Source organism: Dermacentor albipictus, chromosome 3, assembly GCF_038994185.2.
Source record: "Dermacentor albipictus isolate Rhodes 1998 colony chromosome 3, USDA_Dalb.pri_finalv2, whole genome shotgun sequence".
Lineage (NCBI taxonomy): Eukaryota > Metazoa > Arthropoda > Arachnida > Ixodida > Ixodidae > Dermacentor > Dermacentor albipictus.
In genome coordinates this window covers 114052283-114075075 of record NC_091823.1, presented here as the reverse complement: position 1 = coordinate 114075075, position 22793 = coordinate 114052283, and the positions used below count along the sequence as shown (strand labels likewise).

At 44.5% G+C, this 22793-nt stretch overlaps 2 protein-coding genes and 4 non-coding genes across 7 annotated transcripts in view; 4 read left to right on the top strand and 2 right to left on the bottom strand.

The window, feature by feature from the left end:
* Positions 1-12906, top strand: part of LOC135916895 (acyl-CoA synthetase short-chain family member 3, mitochondrial) — a 61222-nt gene extending 48316 nt beyond the window's left edge. The window contains exons 15-16 of the mRNA XM_065450338.1: positions 9077-9252; positions 11203-12906. Of these exons, the coding sequence (XP_065306410.1) occupies positions 9077-9252; positions 11203-11298 (272 nt within the window). The 3' untranslated portion in view covers positions 11299-12906. The remainder of the gene's footprint in view (positions 1-9076; positions 9253-11202) is intronic.
* Positions 4808-4888, top strand: TRNAS-GCU (transfer RNA serine (anticodon GCU)). Its single transcript has one exon. It is a non-coding gene; the product is annotated as a tRNA-Ser (tRNA).
* TRNAS-GCU (transfer RNA serine (anticodon GCU)) lies at positions 5050-5131 on the top strand. The gene has a single exon. It is a non-coding gene; the product is annotated as a tRNA-Ser (tRNA).
* TRNAS-GCU (transfer RNA serine (anticodon GCU)) lies at positions 5290-5371 on the top strand. The gene has a single exon. It is a non-coding gene; the product is annotated as a tRNA-Ser (tRNA).
* Positions 8114-8195, bottom strand: TRNAS-GCU (transfer RNA serine (anticodon GCU)). The gene has a single exon. It is a non-coding gene; the product is annotated as a tRNA-Ser (tRNA).
* cass (apoptosis inhibitor cassowary) overlaps positions 11916-22793 on the bottom strand; it is a 38381-nt gene continuing 27503 nt past the window's right edge. Inside the window, exons 9-11 of one of the 2 annotated variants that reach the window (XM_065450340.1) lie at positions 18194-18237; positions 17350-17500; positions 11916-13337 (exon numbers count right to left, since the gene is read on the bottom strand). In XM_065450340.1, coding sequence (XP_065306412.1) covers positions 13329-13337; positions 17350-17500; positions 18194-18237 — 204 coding nt within the window. In that variant the 3' untranslated portion in view covers positions 11916-13328. The remainder of the gene's footprint in view (positions 13338-17349; positions 17501-18193; positions 18238-22793) is intronic. The other variant, XM_065450339.1, reaches the window with a different exon arrangement.

Genomic DNA, 22793 nt, shown 5'->3' with positions numbered 1-22793 from the left:
AAACAACGAGTTAAAGAGCTGCAGAGTGCCCTAGATTTTATGCTAAGTACGGAGTGCTACGAGCCGGGATTGTTCACAAAGGAAATTAAAGAGACTAAAGCTAAGCTCGAGGCAATAGACGAAGAAATGTACCGTGGCGCAGTGATAAGGGCGCGTAACGAGAAACTGTGGTCCGGAGAGGCGCCTACCAAACGCGCGCTCAGTGATGAAAAAAGGCACGCTTTGTCGAAAGAGATAACGGAAATATGCTATCAAAACGAAATCACAAATCGAAGAGAAATAATCAAGTTTCAAGTTTTTTCAAGTTTTTTTATTGCTTCATTCATAGGTGGTACATATATGCAGTAGAAGTTATACAGAAAGAGGTCCCACAGTTATAAACTGCAGCGGGACCTCTTGTTCTTAGTTACATAATAATATATAAATAAAAAGGCGTCAGTTGCGGTTACAAACAAAGAATGAATTACACAATTTCTACAGTGTTAAAGTAGTATAACCTATGGCAACACATCAGAACAAAAAATAAATACATCAATAAGCAACATAAACATGCTTCAAAGAATAGATACAGTTTACAGGGTATTAATATAAGCTCTCAGTGAACGTTGGTATGATGATAATGTAGGTGAGGATTTCACGTGAGTAGGTAAATTATTCCACATTTTCACACTAGCAAAACCAACAGTTAGTTTGCCATAGTTGCTGCGCGATTTTGGAAGTAAAAGGTTATTTTGTAAAGAGAACCTGGTAGTGTTAGGATTAGCAAGACTATTCCTGCCAATGACATAATGTAATTGTGGGTTATGAAGAAGGCGGTAAATAACGATGCTGTGGTTGTACCAGATAATTTTATTTATTGTCAGGATACGTAACTCAGTGAAGATGGGGGTAACATGAGCGTTATAAGGAGCTGAAGCGATGATACGGACAGCGTTATTTTGGATGTGCTGCAAGGGAGCTATATGACAGCGATATGTAAGACCCCAAGAACTGATGCAGTAATTTAAGTGGCTATAAATGAAGGCATAATACAGTGTCAGGAGAGTGTGCTTTTGAAAGTACTGTCTGGCCTTTAAAAGCACTCTGATTCCATAGGCAGCTTTCTTTTTTATGAAGTTGACATGCAAATTAAATTTTAGAAAGGAGTCTAATTGAACACCTAAAAATGAGCACTCATTAGATGGAAATATTGGGTGAGAAGCTATGTACAGTGGTAGAAGGTTATGTCGAGGTTTACTGTGTGAACTAAAAACCACAAACTTTGTTTTCTGAGGGTTAATTAGCAATTTATTTTTTTTACACCAACTACTGACATTATTTAGTTCATCATTTAAAAGCTCAGTTAGCGTAAAGATGTCGTTATGTGAGGCGTAAATAGTGGTGTCGTCCGCGTACAAGAGACATTCAGTAGAAGTTAGGCAGTTTGGGAAATCATTAATGAAGATTAGAAATAAGAGGGGACCGAGTATGGACCCCTGTGGAACGCCAGTGTTAATTATTTTTGTGTCAGACAGCACTCCTGAAATGCAAACCTGTTGCTGTCTGTCGTATAGATAGCTGCGCAGTAGTTCCAAAGATGGACCTGTTATGCCATATGCGCCGAGTTTAGTAAAGAGAATGTTGTGGTTAATGGAATCGAATGCTTTCGAGTAGTCGATAAATACAGATCCTACGAATCTGCCCCCATCAATTTCCGCTTTGATCTTGTCAGTGAGGGTGATTAAAGCTAGGTTAGTAGAATATCCAGCACGAAAACCAAACTGTCTTGGTGTTAATAATTGGAACTTATCCAAGTAATTAGATAGGCGCTGTACTAAAAGTTTTTCTAGTACTTTACTGAAGCACGGCAAGATGGATATGGGCCTGTAGTTTGCTAGTAAGGTGACGTCTCCTTTTTTGTGCACAGGAATTATTTTTGACTTTTTCAAGTCACTAGGAAAAATGGCAGTTTTAAAGATTAAATTGACAACGTGACTGCAAGCTTCACATATGCTGTCAACAATTTCTTTGATATGATACGAGCATATGGAATCTAAACCAGGACTGCAATTTTTAAGATTCATAATTGTTGCTCGAACTTCACTGGGTGTAGTTGGGAAGAGATAAAATGATTGTTGTGTCAAGCGTGGCATGTGAGTGTCATTACCCCCAGGGATATCAGGCACAGTACCAAAAAAGTTGCTGAATGCGCATGCAATATCTTCAGGGTTTGTAAGTGTGCAGTCTTTTTCTTGTATTTTCGTTATTCTATTCCTAGTAGTATTCTTATTCAGAAACGCATTAAATATCTGCCATTGTTTCCGGGAATCATTCCCGGTTTCATTTATTACATTTTCATAGTAAGTTTTCTTTGCTTGTTTTAGTAGATTTGTCAGTAAGGCGCAAAACTTCTTGTACCGAAACTTAAGAGATTGGTTAAATGGTCTATTTTTGCATTTACGATACAGGTTTTCTTTCCTGCGCATGCTCTTCAACAATCCTGGTGAAAGCCAAGGGTTTGATGGGGAGGCAAAATGTTACGGCACTTAAACAGGCATTCGTCGAACATTACACAGATATTTTCGGCCTTAATACTCCGGACACTGACTACTTCAGAACAGAATTCCTATCGCTGATGCCGAGATTAGAGGATGACCTTGTGCACGCTCTAGAAGCCAGTATTACGGCTGAGGAAATTGAATCAGCGATTCTGGAGCTTAGTTCACACAAGTCACCTGGGCCAGACGGTCTCGGTGCATCTCTATATAAAGCCTTTAGAACAGAAATGGCAGTCGCACTTGAAAGACTGATTAGCGAATTCTATGAAACGAAAACAAGTCCTCCATCCTTCCGAGCGTCCCACGTAGTACTAATTCCTAAAACGACTGATCCGATTAAGTTGCAGTCTGTTGAATCATACCGTCCCATCAGTCTAACAAACGTGGACTATAAGATATTCATGAAGATTTTAGCTCGGCGCCTTCAAAGTGTTATTAAGTCACTTGTAGGGCCACATCAGACATGCGGCATAAAAGGCAGGTCAATCTTTACCAATGTTCACACTGCTAGAACTGTCCTTGAATGCTGTGACGGAATGTATGGGCGCGTGGCCATGTTGCAATTAGATCTGCACAAGGCGTTCGATAAAGTCGTACACGAAGTTCCGTTCTTGATCCTAGACCATATCAATGTTGGAACTGTTATTACAGAAGGTGTTAAAATGATGTACAATGGTTGTATAGCGAAGCTGATAATTAATAGGCAGTTAAGTGATGGTATTCCTGTGCTGTCGTCTGTGAGACAAGGCTGCCCTTTATCCTCCCTGCTTTTCGCTCTCTACCTCGAGCCCTTTTGTTTGCCGCTGCTGAAGAGCCCAAACATTCGGGGTTACACATTTCATAAAACTGAAGTTCGAGTTTTAGCATATGCTGGCGATGTAGCAGTGTTTTGTACGGACCATGACAGTGTTAAAGCAGTTGTACAAGAGGCTGTAAAATTTTGTACTGCAAGTGGAAGTGCTATAAACTGGAACAAGTGTCTTGGTTTTTGGCATGGGAATTGGCAATACAAGCCCGAGACTTTTTGTAACATGCAATGGGCGGTAACTCCAGGAACCTACCTAGGTGTCCCCCTCGAACATTATCGAGATAGCAAAGAATATTGGGACAATGAAGTTGTGCGAATGAAAACCCAGACCGGCAAATGGGGAGGGCATAAATTTTCAATGTTTGCAAGAGCCACAGTGTGTAATTTGTTTTTGGTCGCGAAAATCTTTTATGTGATGCAAGCGTTATGTCTGACGAGGATGTCTGTGCAAAAGCTACATAGAGTATTTGCGATGTTCATTTGGGCCTCAACATGGGAACGTACAAGTCGTAGTAATCTCTTCCATAGAGTGTTCAATGGGGGGCTGGGGTTGTCACATTTGTTCCTCAAACAGATTGTAAGCAGGTTTCTTTTTTTGCGTGATCAAAAGGATGCTTTTCTGAGAACAATGATTCAAGCTAGACTGCGTGATTCTTTGCCTGATTATGTAGTGTCGTCCATGTATACGGGGCCAATGCCTTTAAGTGCTTTTTTGCGTGAAGTGGTCGCGTCTTTCCGAATACTAAAAGCAAGATTTTCCAGTGAATATCTGGCCGTTGTTACTAGTAAGAAGTTGTACAAAGATCTTGTTGATGTATTCTTGCCTGTACCGTTGTATCGTACAGTATTTGTTTTAGGTTCAGAACGAGATGTTCTTAAGAGAGTTAAACGAATGCCGGTAAGAGCTTCTGTAAAATCTTTCTTTTTTCAACTACATACAGGCACTCTCCCAGTGAAACCGTGGCTGCAAAGCAAAGGCATTTTTGTACCTTGGTCTGTGAATTGCTTTATATGCAAAAAACCGGAGACGATTGAGCATATCTTTTTGGACTGTCATGACGCAGTGTTTTTGTGGGATATTCTAAAACGTAGCCTTAAAAAGGAATTGCCGTTAAGTGCTTTCGGAATACGCTTCCTGCCATGCGCGGAACCAGAGGGAGTGCCTGTCGATCTGTTAATGCTTTTGTGCATGCACAGTGTGTGGCGAACGCGTATGGATATTAGACATGAACGCATTGTTCAAGCCCCAGCACATGAATATTTCATTGAAAGTGTGTTATATATACGCGAATTTTTCTGTGCACAGAGTGACTCTCCTGATTGGCTAAGTGCTTTGGACAAAGTGACTAGCCTACATCGTTCTTATCACACCACACTGATCCGGCATTGACTAGTTGTTTTTATGGACATGTAATACTCACATTGTACCTTCTTTTGCCAAGCCGGTAATAAAGAAAAAAAAAACGAGGTGGCCGAGTGGTTAAGGCGTTGGACTGCTAATCCAATGGGCTCTGCCCGCGTGGTTCGAATCCCATCCTCGTCGTAAAACTCCAAATTCCTGTTCTTTTCTTTCTTTTCGGCATTGGTATCTTTGTTCGCCGACGATTACCCCCCCCCCCCCCCCTACACACACACTTCTTTTCCTTTTTTTATTCACTGCGGCCTCCTTTCGTGCCAGACCTGGCAGGACGCCATTGTGTGTCTGACGAGGTGGCCGAGTGGTTAAGGCGTTGGACTGCTAATCCAATGGGCTCTGCCCGCGTGGGTTCGAATCCCATCCTCGTCGTAAAACTCCAAATTCCTGTTCTTTTCTTTCTTTTCGGCATTGGTACCTTTGTTCGCCGACGATTACCCCCCCCCCCCCTACACACACACTTCTTTTCCTTTTTTTATTCACTGCGGCCTCCTTTCGTGCCAGACCTGGCAGGACGCCATTGTGTGTCTGACGAGGTGGCCGAGTGGTTAAGGCGTTGGACTGCTAATCCAATGGGCTCTGCCCGCGTGGGTTCGAATCCCATCCTCGTCGTAAAATTCCCCGTTCTCTTTTTTTCGGCATTCGTATCTTTTTCACCACGATATACATTTCTGGATAATTTGGGTGCATAAAGCTGCTAAATCAAGACACTTGTTAAGATTTAAAACTAGGCATTTTGGTATAGCGTACTAGATGTTGGATAGCGCAACATTTCGACGGGTCACTCAGCACTCCATTGTGTGTTTCTCTTCCGTGTGTTCCGTCAAAATGATGCGCAATCCAATATCTAAATGAAGAAACTGCTTTCCGACCGGAAACACGCGGGAACGAAGCGCCCGTCGTAATGGGGCTCGTGTATGGCGGCAAATTTGAATTCGAGTTTGACCATTACTGTTACAAAGGTAGAATCGAAGCACGGGGCTTCGATTCTTTCAACGGCTTGTTAGAGGTATGGTGCCAAATTCGAATTCGAGTTGCATGTGCCAGTTGCCCTTTCTGATAGAAAAGTGTCATGACTATGGCGGTGAACTTGAATTCAAGTTTTATGTGCCGATTGCCCTATATCAAGCGTGCAAGTAAAAAAATCAAAGCACGGGGCTGCCCCCACCCCTTCCAGTACCCTTCTTGTGATGTATGCTGCGGCAGCTGTGACCTCAGTAGCAGCTGTTTCGTAGCATAACTATACAGGGTGTTTCAGCGAACACTTAAAAAAAAAAATACCTGGGACAGACTGCACAATTTTCGTTCATGAGCTTTTCTACTTGAAGAGGCGGACATTGCTTGCCAAGAAATAAAAACGCATAATCGAATAATTAACAAAAATTTACCAATTAAGTTTTTAACTAATTACCTTATGGCACACATTGCAATTTACACATTCTATCCACTTAAAAATAATAATATCTACTTGAATATAATTGTGTGGATGACACCGTTTACGAGATATGCGTCGTTTAACTTGCAGTAAATATGCACTGCCGTTCCACTTACTCACTTAACAAAACGTCGTTTAGTGCATCGAAGCAGAAAAGTAACTGGAACGGCATTTCCCCGCGAAATTCGGGGATTAATATCTCGAAACTGGCGTCATCCTGAGAATTCGATCCAAGTGGATCCACCTTGCGAACTGCACGGCTAGAATTTGTAAATTGCCATATGCCCCACGGTAATTAGTTAAAAACTTAACTAGTAATTTTGTTCAATTAGCCGGTTATACATTTCATTTTTCTTCTTTTTTTTTGCACAAGTAATGTCCGCTTCTTCGAGTAGACCAGCTCATGGACTAGAATTGTGCTATATCTGCCACAGGACATTTTTTTTTTCAATTTTTTAAAGGTTCGCTGAAACACCCGGTATATGTAATAGACTAATCGTTCACGACAGAGGCCACGTGCAAGGAACAGGAGCGGTATACGATCACCTCGTCCACAATACGTATATAACATGTTTGCTTCGTTATCACCTCCAATCTACACAAAGCACATTGAAGTGTTATCGTTTGTTTCGTAGCTAATCGGAACAATTTTCAACCTATAGCATACCGGAGTCTCGACGAACATTTCACATTTACGAGATTCTCTTCTTCGTCTTTGCCTAGCGAAGCCCAACGCAAGCTTCACACACAGCATACGCCAACTTTCTTTTCTCTTTTTTAGTTCGGTCTTCATATGTTGGTTTTTCCAGTGACAGGTGTTCTGGGTCGCAGCTGCTTCGAATTTATCTCTGGCTGCGTCCTCTTATACAGTGTCGTTTTAACAGCTGTTTTTTATTTTATTTCACCAAAGTAACGTCTGCAAAAAAAGAAGACTAGACCGAAAAAGAGGAAGCAGAAGCGGGGGACTCGTATGGTAGCAGACAGCTCTTGACGTCCATGTATTTTCCCCGTTCGAGGTTCGACGGACACGCAAGGCCAGATGCCGGAAACAGCGAGAACAAAAGAATGGGCCCGCGTCTCGCTCGCCAAGCTTTTATTGCGCTCTACTTTTTAGTTGTGCATGCATGCAGGCGCTGTCCGCGAGATATATTCAGAATATGCCATGTCTGTAGCCCGAGAATAGCGTTGTTGCAAGAAACAAACAAAGGCAACACTTTTACCATTGCTTCATGCTTCTTTCTTTAACCGAAGTTTATTGAGAATAAACCGTTCCCGCAAGACAAACGCACAGGCAGCAGAGGTTGTCAGGAAGTCGCTACATCTCTAGGGATATCTGCGGGTGGCCAACGTGGCTTTCCGCTCATAGGTCATCGCGCTCAAACTCGTCATTTTAATCACATTTTGCGGAAACAAGCCGCCCTTCGGCACGTTTAGGTCGCGTTTGCTTGATCAACAGGTACATAAACTAAGGGATAGCATCAAACAGCTGCCATGGCGCGGTCTAGCTAACCGCATGCATTGGGCGATTGAGGCGATGGACAGTCCCTGATCCCCAGCAGGTACCTAGGAGCGATCCCCGACAGGATCCCTATGTACTCCCTAGAACTACTGTAGCTGCGTTGAGTGCCAGCCCAGCTAGGATTCGGACACATGTTGCTGCTACCCGTCACGTAATAAAGGTAACGGTGGTTCGATCGCCATATGGCGTGTACGGCCCTCTGAAATTTAATTAGGGAGCTTCTGCATTGCAAGCTTCCATAGATCAACACTCAACGGTGAAGCCTACATGCAGATACTTTAACGACACGCTTACAAAGCGATTACGGTTTCACAGCTATTCGCCTGCACTATGCGTGCTATTCGAACGAACACTGAAACTTGGCAAAAAAAAATTAATAATAAAAAGATAACTATAGGTTCGACGAGGATGGGATTCGAACCCACGCGGGCAGAGCCCATTGGATTAGCAGTCCAACGCCTTAACCACTCGGCCACCTCGTCACACAAAAACACGAAGCTTTATGAATAAGAATCTGCGTGACGTCAGCTGCCGGCACACCTGTCCTAAGCCTGCAGACGACGAATATATGGCTCTGGATCCGCCAGTCAGCCATACATCTTTGAACTTGACTATAGTGCACGGATTCGAAGGACGGATTTAGTTTTTCCTCTATGGCGTGAGCCTTGCAAAACTCCTCCATCGGGCCATGGGGCATTACGTTTCTGGCAAGGTGGACTTTTCCCGGAGTAAACCAGCGGACGTTATCACGGGAAATGGAAGTTTCTCGCTTCCATGTTGTATAATAGCACGTCAGGATAGTTCGCTGTTCGGCTAGTTCGACGAAAACGGGGGAAGAAATAACACGAAAGGCAAGAATTAAAGCAAAAAAAAAAATAGGCTGTTTTCATTCTGACACGATGTTCATACGTCTAATTCAGCTTCGGCAGATAGGAGGCTACGTCCAGAAGTGCGCTGGCTCACTTGGGATTAGTCCACCCTTGCCCAAAACGACACGCGTCGTATTAGTTAAAAAGTGTTTTAACGCTTTTCCAACGGTCGCATCATGTAATCAATTTCGAAGCAGATTATTCCGAAGACGTTAAATTACAACCGGCGTGCTTACCTCCGATACGCTCAACTTGTTCATCATCACTAGCCACTCGTGGTGAGAAAACTGTAAGCATGCACGATGCATGACGCCGTTAACGCCAACATTTTCGGCGCGACACCGCGAGCGCCATTGACAAGTGCGTGCCTATTTGACCCAAGAAGGTTAGAGAAAACCTGCGGAAGCCTGCAGGTTTTAAAGCAGGTTTAAACTGCAGGTTTAAAGAAACCTGCAGTTTTTCTTTAACCTCCTTGATTTGACCCTGTGCTGCAGACAAGTCGGAGGCGCTGGAGCAGGTACGCCGAGAGGTCATCGAACTGGTGCGCAGCGACGTGGGGCCCGTGGCCGCCTTCAGCCTGTGCAACCGAGTGCCGGCGCTGCCCAAGACGCGCTCGGGCAAGATACCCAGGAAGACCATCTCGGACCTGGCCCGCGGGAAGAGCGTCAAGGTGTGCACAGACTGCACTATGTCGTGTCATTCTGCTCCGCAGAAATGTTTCTCATACTGTATTCGTACGAAGCAGACACCCGCAAGTCGACAGAAGGCCTACGGCCTTTGAGCAGTGACCTAAAGTGCGAAGGCGAGGAGCCAACTGAAAAAGAAAAGTTTGAGCCACCGTAACGTAATTGCTCTCGCTTCCTGATGTTACGTCACAGCCCAAAATGCGCAAGCCTTCCATTATCAGGTGGAGTGACTTGTGGTGTCAGTTGCTCACCTTTTGGTGCCAGTATTGCTTTGTAATAGACACGAGACCGCCGTCATACTCGATGCAATGTAGTGAATATGGCTGCGACCTCTCTGAAGCTTTCCTTTTTTCGTGATGAAACGTTGTGGCGACCTCAATATAAGGAACACGGACATAGTGAATATAAAATTTGCTTTTTTTTCGCCGGTAGTGTACGCTTATAAGAAATATCGGATATAACGAATGTACTTTCGTGTCGGATACAACTTCGTTATAACGAGGCTCGAGTGCCAACAGCAGCACAAACAAGCAACTCCTGCTCGTGCGTGACCGCTCATGTTGTCTAGCGTTTACAATTGGAGTTTCGTGCGAGGCTAGGCGGTTTACCCTGAGAAATACTACCTTCAGCTTCTGCCTAGAGATCTTCACACGAGAAGGGGGTGCATTTTAGCACCCCCTTGATATCACGTACGTTCTCATAAGATGGAAAATTAACATGCACGTTTAGCTCACATTTTTGTTTTTCTTTTCGATACAAATGCCCCCCTGCTATAATGGCCATGTGACGCTGCAGGTACTCGTATAAATAAAGCCAGGAATGACCTACCCTTTACAACTCGGTGTAAACGACTTTCGTATGCAAGATGCAAACGAGGCACATTTTTTTAGCACATTTGGTCGGAGTGAACCAGTTAGAATTGTGCATTACATTTAAAGGCATTTCAAGTATAATAGAACCTCGTTCATACGCATTTCCGAGAGAGAGAGAAGAAACGTGAGAAAGCCATAGTAACCGGGAGAAACGTACAGCCCAAAGTAACTAGAACATTTGACAGACGCAAACTGTAGTCGACAGCTAGGTAACGCGAAACATTGCGCGAATAGTTGCGGCCCGAGACGCGTTTTGCTGTCCCACTGCGTAGCGTTTTACGACGGCGACAGGGAAAACGAAACGAAATCGTACTCGTAAGCGACGCCGGAACGAAAGCGTGACGCTCGCATCGCGCCGCCTGCAGCAGGTTACGGCGGCACGTTTGGATTATCGCCTACTAAAAGCGTGCAGTGCGCTTCTAACGGCACTACGCCCCACGCGCCGTAAAACAGATATGTGAAGATGCCTATCGCAATAGGGTTGGTGGCGACAGTTGTGAATGCGGTGCGAGGCGAGCCGGGAGATTTGCCGTTACCGGAATAAACTGAGCGCGCGCCGGCGTCGGGCATTGCGGTGAAGCTGCTGCAGTGAGCTGTTTTCGATCGCGCGCTCCTTACGCATCATTGCGCAGTTTCTTGTTTACATGGAGTCCAGCGGCCGGAAAACGTATCATACGATCGCAGTTCGGCATGTACTGAGCATTGGTGCCAAAAGATCGTGTTTTCCGGGAACGTACGCAAGGGGTAAGAAATTTACGCAATTCTATTGGGTCATTTTTTTGCGTTCCAGGGAAATCGTACGCATCTGGATCGCATCGACGAAGTTCTACTGTACTTTACAAGTTGATAAGCATACTGTGCTATACTTGTCAGCTTGCACGTTGAAGTTTTTGCATTACTAAAGTGCTAATGCCAAAATAGGCCTTTGCATCTTCAGATTCGCTTATAATGCTAGAACATGTGCTGAACATCGTGTTGCAAAAGTGGCGGAAATAAACGCAACACGCCCTGCTTGCAGACCAGTTCAGGGTTCAAGATCGTGAAATTTTTTTTTTCTTGCAGATCCCAGTCACAATCGAGGACCCTTTGGTGTACAAGGCAATCAAGGCAGCACTTTCTGAACTTGGATATGCAAAGGATGCACCCGATCCAAAATGAATAAAAAGTCTGCGTAGCTAAATGTAATAAAACCTTGCATTAAAAATATAGAAATTTTGAAGCCTGCTCATTGCCCACTTGCATCTATGACGTACTATGTATTCTATCAACAGACACAATAACCCCAAAATTAAGAACATTTTTATTGAGAGACATCTCAAAACCTTTGTGTAAATCCCAGTTCTAATCTTTGCTAAGCACCCACCTTGCAGAATACTGCAAAGCGCATTCAATAGAAGGCTGTACTTTGGGCGCATGCACATGCACAAATAATGCACAAAACCCAACATTTTCCAAACCAGGTTTGGACATCACCACACTAAATAGTTACCATTAACTCTTAAGGCATACTCAATGTACCTGAACAATATCAAGTAGAAATGACAACAATGTCTTCTAGCTACTAGATGGAAAAAGAGGTCAAAGTTGGAGGGGTTAGTGTTGGTTGTTTTTGTACACTAGTGTGCGTGCCATAAAGCCACCGGCACTTTTTTGAGTCAGGAGATTCAAAAAAAAAAAAAAAAGTACACACATTACCACAGTACAATGCCACTTACACAATTTATACAAGCACACTGTTAATCTAGAGCTTAATTTTCAGCAAGGCCACACAGTGATGGGCTTCATTAAAAACACTTTATTCAGATGTCGTACAAATTAAGCCAACGTTTTGAGCTCGGAAGCATCACATTTTGATGCAGACTGCTACACCAAGGAAGCTTTCCTTGTTCCCTAAGTTGGCAAACACCAGTGACCAGCCAATTGGTGTATTCTGCTTGGTTGTCCCCACAAGTGGATCATGGCACCCCAGCCTCATACTTGCAAGCCCCACGCGGCAGGGAAGGCTGATCAATCACTCACCTGCTTCGCCTCTCCCCCCCTTTCGTCCCACTCACCATTATCCCAACCTCACCATGACTACAATTTCACCAGACAGGATTTTTAACAAGGCACATGACGCTGTGCCGTGGATAAATGGCAAGCCAACTAGTGAAGCTGCACGAAAGCTGCATTGTGCAGCTTTGGCCACCAGAGTCTCTTTACTGTTTTTACATCCTTAAAAGAATACAAGTGCAGGCACAAAGGAAAAAGAATGTACGCACAAGTATTAAGGTGGGCTTTTAAGCAATCTCGCTGCACAACTTACTCTATTTACACTTGATCTCACATGATCAAAAAACACTTCCCAGCAGCACAATGGTGTAACGAAAACTGTTGGTGCTGTCGCTGGTGGCACAACTGTGAAAACTGCACGTTAGTTCCTCGCTGAGACCACGAAGAGCAAGCCAGAAAAGTAGTCCTAAAAATAAGGAATACATACGAGCCCCGATGTGCCTGCACAATAATAAAATTAAAACATGCAGCACAGCTTTAATTAACACGATGTTCACATGACGGCACACAACAGCTGAGCGAATTCTGAAACAGAGAACACCTGCTCTACGCTTACAACTTCTTTAGCTGCATGCAGTGGTAACTTTACGGCTCAGAGCAGCACATTCACACGGCTACGCTGCCTTTCTAAAGGCACCGCCAATACTCAAACCAACCACAGACCACCGCCACCTCATTCACAGCCAGTGAGCAACCGCAATGGAAGGTCACCTACATATTGCAGCCAGCCGCATTGATCTGGCACGGGCCAACGCCACATGGGAAATTAAAAAAAAAAAAAAAAAGAGAGCCAGCTGTACAGATGTGGCGTTGGCTGGCTTCTGTCATCTGGCCCTCCCTTCTTTTAACACCTGGACACCGGATGAGAGGTGAGAGGGGGGGAGAGGCATCGCAAGGTAGGCAAGCGCACAGACACAACGAAAACATGGGTAGGGGAGATGCTGACAATGGAAGAAGACGTGGATGCCGACAGCGACGCATGTGAGCGTGCGACGCAGGTGAGTGAGAGAGGGGAGAAGGAGATGTGAGAGGATGTGTGGCCCCAGCACCTCGGCCTGCTCACGAGTATATCCGACCCCGCCAGCCTCTGCTGCTGCCCCGGAACCTGTTGAAGCCGCCCCGGCCACCGCCACGGTTTACAGGCACTGCACGTTTTGAAAAAGTAGCAGTGAGACGACAGCATGCACTTTTGCTGCCGTCTCAACGGCTCGCATTGCATGTCATGCAGGATTATGAAACGATACTTTTCTTGCCCGAGGTATCCCAAGGGTACCTACAGAAAGTCTGAAGGGCTGTACATACAGTTGCGATCATACTTAACCAGAGCACTATCCTTAACCAGAGCCTTGAGTTCCTTTTCATTTCTCCTGCGGAGGGTTCAGGAGATTTCTGTTCTGGGTGCCACGAATGTGCTAGTTTAATGCGTGTTCCTTCCAAAGCATTCTCTTTCTTCTTTTTTTTGTCCTTACACTCCACATTTGTTAAAATTAACTATAGATGTGGTTTATTGCTTGGGTTAAGTCTGACAACAACTGTACATGTCAAGCATTTCATCATGCACAAATGAAATGCAAGCAAACTAATGCTAGATTAGGTAGGTTGTGTTTCATTATTCAATATGGTAGCAAAAGTACAGCCTGTGGCCAATGTTATCTTGCCAGATTGGGGAGCACTCGAATTACCAGCAAAAGTCCATGTCCGAAGTCATGTGTGGCTTTAGTGTTCGCCTCCTTTAGCTACTCTATGGCCAGTGATATCATAAGAAAGCAGAGGTAAATACACCGCAGTCCAACTTGAAGAGAATTTGCATAACTGCACCAGCCCTTCACTTTCGCTGACTTTCGAGGAATCGTAATGGATGCAAACTTCTTTTAACCAGGGGCGTGCGAATATCAAAATTTTCAAATATGAATAGAATACAGATACCTAGCTTCCAAATATCAAATAATGATTTGCACATGCATGTATTAGCCAGTTGGGTTAATTTGTTGTGTTGGAACATTACAATTCCATCGTCAACGCAAAAAAAAAAATAGACTAGTAAGCCGTTATGCTTAAACATTGTACATTTGGCTCATGTTAACTGGGAAAATTTAGTAATTCCCACTAGATGGCTTCGCCAACCTATGCCTTATTATACCGCACCAAATGCCCCTAAACATGGAGGGATTTGACCTTGTGGCAGTCGTCATTCATCGCACTTGCCGTCAAGTAATAAGCTCAGAATTGAGAATACGCTGCAATATATATATATATATATAAAGGAAGAGAGAGAGAGAGACAGAAAGTTAACCCTCGCTGTCTACAAACCCATGCCCCTTGGTATCGAGAGACTGGCTTTCCCGCAATGTTTCGGCGTTTAGTGGCTAAGTGTGATTTAGAGGTGAAATTTCGCTAGCAGCACGAAATCACCACAAAATTCAGCAAAAAATCCCTTCAATAATCTCAGATTAGATAAAAACAAATGCTAAGAACCATGTTTACTCCCACACAGGAAGCAATATGTTCAATTTGATAAGAAAATTTGTATCTGAGCGAATATTCAGACATTTTCAAATATATATTTTTCGAATCGAATATGAATATTAAAAATATAATATTACAACTTTTCGATTAATCACGCACCCCTACTTTCAACATCTGCGTCTCTCATCAACAAAGCTTTGGAGCATAGAGGCACACAAAACAGGTGCAGTGTGGCTTTGTCCTTGAAACTTGCGCTGAATAAAAAGGTTGTCACTGAGTACAGTTAATGTCATCTCCCTGACCATGCAATGAGAGAAGAATGCTCAGGCACTAGTTGTAAGGTGATGCTGGTGGACACAGTGCAAGCATCCACAATGAGGCAAAACATTTAGGTTCAGCATTGCATTTGTAAACAGGCTAGCTGATCGAAGGACAGCATCAACAGTCCTGGGAATGGAACAAGTTCACTCCGAAAACTTTTCGCATGACCACTGCTGCACTTTATTAATGTGACATGGGTAAAAACGGCAGTATGGCTTTGACCACATAACGACATTGCGATGGCAATTCTAAAGTGTTGGCGATGACATATTGACAGCAGAGTCACGGCAACGGCATGCTGGCATTGAGGTGACGAGGACTATACGAGGATGATCGCGTCCTTATCAGAAAAATTCTTGCAATAAATTCCTTGGACATTTCAACCAAATATGGTTTTTAGAGACTAAGCAATAAGCAGCTACCTAAGGTACATGAGCCACTGAGAAAACATCCAATGCCGCCATGAGAAAGCAATATTACAATGCCTGCTGCACCTTTATGAGCAATGGCTAAAAAACAGGAAGATGTACGCAGTCACGGCTGCAGTAAAGCTGTGAATGCATTACCGATGCAAGCTTGGCTAAAACCAACGTGTACTGTGATCTACGATTCAAGAAAGGAAGGAAAGAAGGAAGAAAAAGAAGAGCAAAGCATCTTGCACTTTGATTTCGCTGCACTTTCTAAACCGATTCTTGAGAAGGCTGGAAGCTGTGCTACACGAGTTCATGTGCCAATTCAGCTCTATGCCTCTGTTCCTTGTGACCCTTGCAAATGTAGGAGAAAAATGTAGCAACAATCGAACTCTATCATCTGCTACAGGTGCTTAATATACCTTTTCTTCAAATGTGCATGTAGTAATAGGGTTGGTATACATATTAAAGGGGCCCTGAACTACTTTTTATCGAATTGGAGAAAGGCATTTGAAGTGAAAATAGGCTATTTCAGAAATACTTTGCTGCAAAAGGTACTTCAATGCGTTCAGCAGAAGCGGAGTTATTGGCAATCAAACAAGGCCTCTGCTGCGCTCCCATTCTTTTTTCAATGCCTTACACTGTGAAGACTGCATGCCCACAATGCTCCGGCTTCTAAATGTCACCGTGGCGCACAGTTGAAATTTTATTTTAGTTGTTAACGTATGTAATGACTTCTGCCTCTGGTGCCTACGACGTGCGAAACGTAAGCCAAACGCGGTTGTCCTCAGCGAGCAGCAGTGCGCTTAGCCAGTGGAATCGAGGCAGCATCTCGCAGCGACCGCGGTATCTGCACCATGTAGCCGACTGCTGCTTGATATTAGCTATCGGTCAATAGCAGACATCTAAGGGAATGACGAAACAGTGCATCTAAAAAAGATTGCGGACAGGGCTTCTGTTGCGTACGACAGCAAAACTTGGCTGAGATGTTCACAGTAGCGTATGCTGCCCGCGGACTACGTTATTTCACAAAGCCCGAGGGGTGGTTCCGCGCCCCTTTAATGCAGTAATCACAACCATGGTAAAACACTACATGGCAGCCGTGGGTGCTATTTCTTCACTAGAAAATTGGTTTCAAAAGAAAACCCGATTAAACAAAAGCTTCTTACAAGCTTTTACCGACATGTCCTGACAAGCATTCATGCATCGAACTTGTATTAGTACCTTGCCTCCCTATACCAGCAAGCGCCACTGCTGTAACCAAAGCAAGAGAGTTTGTGCCCACCATATCCCGGGGGAACAAGTATGGATACTCATTCACGAATACTTTTGTAGGCTATGTACTTGCTCACACTCGTGTTACACTTGTCGGCACTCACTCGCATTCCTACTGAACAGCCCTAACTCGTGCTCACACTAGTTGTTTCCACTCACACTTACCAACAACAGCTTACGCTCATATTACTTGTGTCAACAGCTACTCACCGGCACTCACTCACATGCAAACTCATTGACTGTCACTCACATTCACATTTGCGTCCGCTCGAAATCACCATCACTGACTTTCATTTGTACTTGCGTTAATTGGCACTCAGTCCCATTCGTCTCTCACTGACACCCCATTTCATGCCCATCAAACCAGTGTGGCAACCGTGCAAGCCGGTCTACTCGTGAGTCGGTCTGCTCGTCGGCGAGTATGCAGACCTGTGCCGTGCACATACTGTGAATCAAATAGTGATGCCCTACGTCTGCAAGCAGGAGTTTGCACAACACCTGGACTTCCAAAGCAGTCAGTGCAGGAGAATCGCAAACGTGCGCTGAGCTGGCCTAGCATGAAGTCAAGCGAGGGACAAAAGTGCTGCACTCCCACAACTGGTGCAGAAAGTGTGGCCAAATTAAAGAGACCTAGGTGACAGTGCCCCAGTCCCCCCTCCTGTTGTGGCTGTACGAAACAAGAGACCTGCTCACTCTGGAAACCCTGAACTTTGGTGCTGTACTTCCCGCCAGGAGGACTGTAGAGCTCACGCTCGTTTTTGGACGTGGGAAGTGTCCTCTTTGTGCCTTTGTTCGTGTCCTCAGGGAAACTGATGCGCCGCTTCTCTCCTTTTGCCCTGAGCAGTGAAAAAGACACGTGGCAGCTGTATCAGCTACAGGCTCCAGCAGCACAGCTAAGCTCTAAAAAACACTTCGCACCCTTTCGGGCGCATCTTTGCCCCACAACGATAATCGTCACCTGTCCTGCTTGCGTTTTCTTGAAAAACTCTGCGTTCGCTACTTTCCTGTCAAGAATGCAATGTCATGCTGATAATGCGTATGCTGTTTGTGACCTGAATAAAAAAAAAAGGAAAGACATGCAAGACAGATGATGATTATTATGGGACAAAAATGTGCTCCCAAAGCATGTAGACTGTTTTTAATTAAATGTGCAGCCAACAACCGCCCCTGCATGCATCCTTCCATTCGTGCGAGGCGCCAACACAGCTGACAGACTACTTGGAACATTGTGATCAAACAGGAAGCGGCCTTCTGTTGTGCAGATGGCCAAGCTAGTGCGGTTCATGCGTGTCTGGCATGCAGTAAACCCAATTCCTGGCTACACCCCTTCTGCAAGCACCCAGGCTGTGCAGGCACATAGCCTGAGCCTCAGTGATGATACATAGAAGCAAAACAAAGAATGCAAGCAATAAAAACAATAAGTCCTTGCTGAAAAATTTTCGAGACATAAGGCCATTAAATAAAACAATCATCAAACGGAAACCTCGGAGATACATGCGAGGCTATAAATGTAAAGAAATACTGCTTACCCTGCTGTCGCAAGCGTCTGAGCGTTGTCAGAAACTGTCTTCTCCTAGAACACAAACAAATAAATAAGCTGTTTTAGTAAATTTACGTAACAAATTCATGTTACTTAAACAGTGCAAGTGCTCTTGTGCACTTCCTTTTCATTCCAGTCCATCATCAAATGCAGCGATGTTCAGCAGTGAGTTAACAAAGCTGTACTTTCGGCTGGAAATGCTAAAAGTGTAGATTTCATTAGCGCAGGACACGGGTCAAGAAGGTAAACTTTTGAAGTGTATGCTAGATTTGAATGAAATTCAAAGTGTGACTAATTGGAGGCTGTTACGAGCTCTAGCTTACACCCAGCCGTTCATCCTTTTCAGCAATCAGTACGAGCGCCCACTAGTGGTGCCACTAGGGAGCCTTTAGAAGGTACAGTAAAACCTCATTAATTCAAACTCGGTTAATTCAAACTCGGTTAATTCGAAATCCCGGATAATTCGAAGGTTTTCTGCGGTCCTGTATTTTCCAATACCGAATAATTAGAACCGGCGGCCTAGGCCTAGGCCAACCCGGTTAATTAGAAGATTTGAGTGCTATGCGGCCATTCCCGATCCTCATTTCACTGCAAACCCGACGAAATGACGGCCGTTCGGAGCCGCCAGGCCACGCCACATAGCAATCGCGATTATTTATAGACGAAGCACCAGACTCGTAGTACTGCTAGCACAAAAATCAGTCCACGGTATGCCCTGCGCACCACCAAAACACGCGCCTGCAGAGGAGATGTGCTTCACTGCCACACAGTGGGCATACCAGTTTTTGTCACATGCTCTTGTGCCCCACTCCGCATGCTCCTCGGAGTTGCAGCGTCAGCGCGTGTTCCGTGCCACTGCCACTGGCTGCCGTTCGCCCATTCTCTCTCTGCGCCTGCGACGCCGGCCTGCGCCGTTTCTTTGTGTACGGTGGTTAGGGGTGTTGCAGCTAGCATGTTTTTTTTTTGTTTTTTTCTGAACTGTGCAGAAGTGCCTGTGAGCGAACATGCCAAAGTATAAGACTTTAACGCTGCAGCAGAAGTTCTGCTTGATCCAAGAAGCGGGCAAGAACACGCATTCCAAGACAGAGTTGGCTGAAAGGTGCAGCAAGACATATTCATCGAAGCAGTCGCGAGTACGGGTTCCCACGTACCAAGATGTGAAATCAGCTTTACTTCGCTGGCTGCAGAAAGCAAACGCAGCCCATCTTCCCGAAACTGCGGGAGAAGGTCAACGACTTGGCTCTACAACATGGGCACGGAGAGTTGAAGTGTAGCAATGGTTGGCTCAGCCGTTTTAAAGAGCGCAATAATTTGACCTTCGTAGCTGTCTGTGGTGAAAGCAGCAGCGCAAACAAGAGCGTTGTCGACGACTGGAAGAAACACATGTTGGCTCCGTTGCTTAGCGAGTACGGTGCAGACGATGTGTACAACCTTGACAAGGCAGCCCTTTTTTTTCAAGATGCTGCCCACAAAAATGTTCGCAGCAAAGGACACCGCGGTCAAGGGTCGAAAGCAGGGCAAGGAAAGAATTACCTTTCTGTTCGGCGTGAAAATGTGCAGTAAACACAAGCTGCCGCTACTCATAGTTGGAAAGAATGGGAAGCCTCGCTGCTTTTAAAATGCGCGGCTGCCGCCAAGGGATGAGCTTATCTACTGGCACAACAAGAAAGCCTGGGTCACAGGCCCAATATTTTAAGATTACGTTCGGCAGCTTGACCACAAGTTCGCAGCCACAGGCACGCACATGCTCTGTGTTGTTGATAATTGCCTGGCGCATGGTGACATCCCACACCTGAAAGCTATCAGGATGGTATTTCTTTCTCCGAACACCATGTCGATCTCGCAACCAATGGATCAAGGCGTCATTCAGCACACGAAGAAGATTTACCGCCACCACCTGCTCAAGTGCATGCTCCTTTGCTACGACAACGGCAAGGAGTACTCCATCGACCTCCTCGGAGCCATATGTCTCATTGTGTATGCATGGAAGCAAGTGGAACCCACTTTGATCATGCGGTGTTTTGAACACGCTGGCTTTTCGAAGGGAAGCACCGTCGATGTTGGTGCTGACTATTTATGTGCACTTGATGAAGAAGGAGCCGAATATTGCGACCGCATCAATGCACTCATTACGTGTCCTGCCCATGCCCATTTCTTTTTCTTGATTTCAAATAAGATTTCATTAACTCGCGTTTGTTCCCTCACCCAATCTGCTCTTTTCTTATCCCTTAACGTTACACCTATCATTCTTCTTTCCATAGCTCGTTGCGTCGTCCTCAATTTGAGTAGAATCCTTTTCGTAAGCCTCCAGGTTTCTGCCCCGTAGGTGAGTACTGGTAAGACACAGCTATTATACACTTTTCTCTTGAGGGATAATGGCAACCTGCTGTTCATGATCTGAGAATGCCTGCCAAACGCACCCCAGCCCATTCTTATTCTTCTGATTATTTCCGTCTCATGATCCGGATCCGCAGTCACTACCTGCCCTAAGTAGATGTATTAAACTAATCATAGGTAAAAAATGTTACGTTTATTGCGCAGCTACAGATGAAGTATGCGAGATCGGACCAGCTAGGAGCGCGATTACCCCAACAAACAACAAACCATCCGGTCCGCAATCTTCACATTTGGGTGCAGCATAGCTATCTCGTGTTCCAAAGCAAGCAAACTGCTTATCACTTCTTTTTACAAATGTCCGAAGTATCGCCAACAAGCGCACATCACTGTCATCACATATCGACGCATGCTCAGCTGATATAGTTGTGCTCACCGAAACATGGCTTTCAGCAAAAATTAAAGATAGTGAAATACTAGACTGTCAAAAAACATATAACTTTTACAGGTACGATCGCGATTTCCGTACGGGCGGAGGTGTACTGATTGCCGTGAGTTCTGCTATCCCTTCCTTCACTATCCCCACTGACTCACCATTAGAAATAGTTTGCACTCGTGTTGGTTTTCCCACTGGGGACCTCATCTTTGGCGCGTGTTATAGGTCCCCATCCTCCACTACCAATTTCTGCACTGACCTTCATGACGTCCTTAACAAATTAGTTGTTCGATACCCAAAATCACATTTGTTCTTACTAGGTGATTTCAATTTTCCAAACATAGTGTGGCAAAATGGTTTTCCCTCCCTTAAGCAGTCATCTTCCGAGTGCACCCATTTTTTGGACATTTGCGCTGATTTTAATCTAACCCAGCTGATTCATGAACCCACACGCACTACCAGCACTTCGTCTAATACTTTAGACCTCTTTTTTACAACAGCTCCAGATTTGGTTTCTCCTCCAACATACCTTACAGGAATAAGTGACCACTCGCTTCTCCACTTAACACTTAAGAAGAAAGTTCGCTCGAAGAAAACAGTTAAAACTATATGTGATTACCATGCCGCCGATACTACATCCATTTTAAATGAGCTAGAATCATTCATTACTGACTACACAGTCAACTTTTTTGAACGTACCGTTGAAGAGAACTGGTCATTGTACAAGAACAAACTGCTAACACTAATGGATCGCTATGTACCTAAAAGAAAGATTGTTTCGAGTCCTTCCTCGCCATGGTTTACTGGAATTCTGCGCCGTCTGCGCAACAAAACGAAACGTATTTTTCGTCGCGCCAAAGCATCTAATCTTCCCGAACGCTGGGCAGCATATCATTGCATTCACGCAGAATATACTATCGCTATTACAAATGCAAAAAAGATTTTTTTCGATAACACCCTCCCATCACTTTTGCAGTCTAATCCATGTAAATTCTGGAATATTGTTGGTGGCAAAGAAAGCAAAACAATCCAACTAGCCCGTTCTGACAATGTCGCGATCCCTCCGAACCAGTGCTGTTCCGTTTTGAATGATGTATTTGCTTCTGTCTTTCACAAATGTGCTCCTGCCACTCTACCGTCGGTAACTAAATCCTCCTATTTACCAATGAACTCCATTTATATAGATTGGGTCGGCATACAAAAGTTGATTGAAAACCTGAAAATATCTTCTTCATCAGGTGAAGACTCAATTAACTGTAAAATGCTTAAAATTACTGAACCATATTCTTCCATTATGCTTTCGATGCTCTTTTCCCAGTCTCTAGGTTCCTCAGTTCTTCCAAGCGATTGGAGGGTTGGCAAGGTTGTTCCGGTCCCTAAATCAGGTAACACTCATTCCCCCGATAACTATCGTCCTATATCCCTGACAAGTATACCATGCAAAATATTGGAGCATATTATACATTCTCATCTGATTGATTTCCTTGAGTCTAATTCCTTCTTTTCGACTGAACAGCACGGTTTCAGGAAAACATTTTCATGTGAAACACAACTCATATGTTTTACTAATGACCTATTTACCCATACTGATATGGGCTTCGATGTAGACTGCGTGTTTTTGGACTATGCAAAAGCTTTCGACACTGTTTCACATGATCTTCTCATTCTTAAACTTAGCATGCTTAACATTGACCCTAATGTACTAAACTGGATTAAAAGCTTTCTGTCTAATCGAACTCAGTACGTTTCAGCTAATGAATGTTCATCCTCTCGCACTTCCGTAACATCGGGTGTACCACAGGGATCGGTACTGGGACCC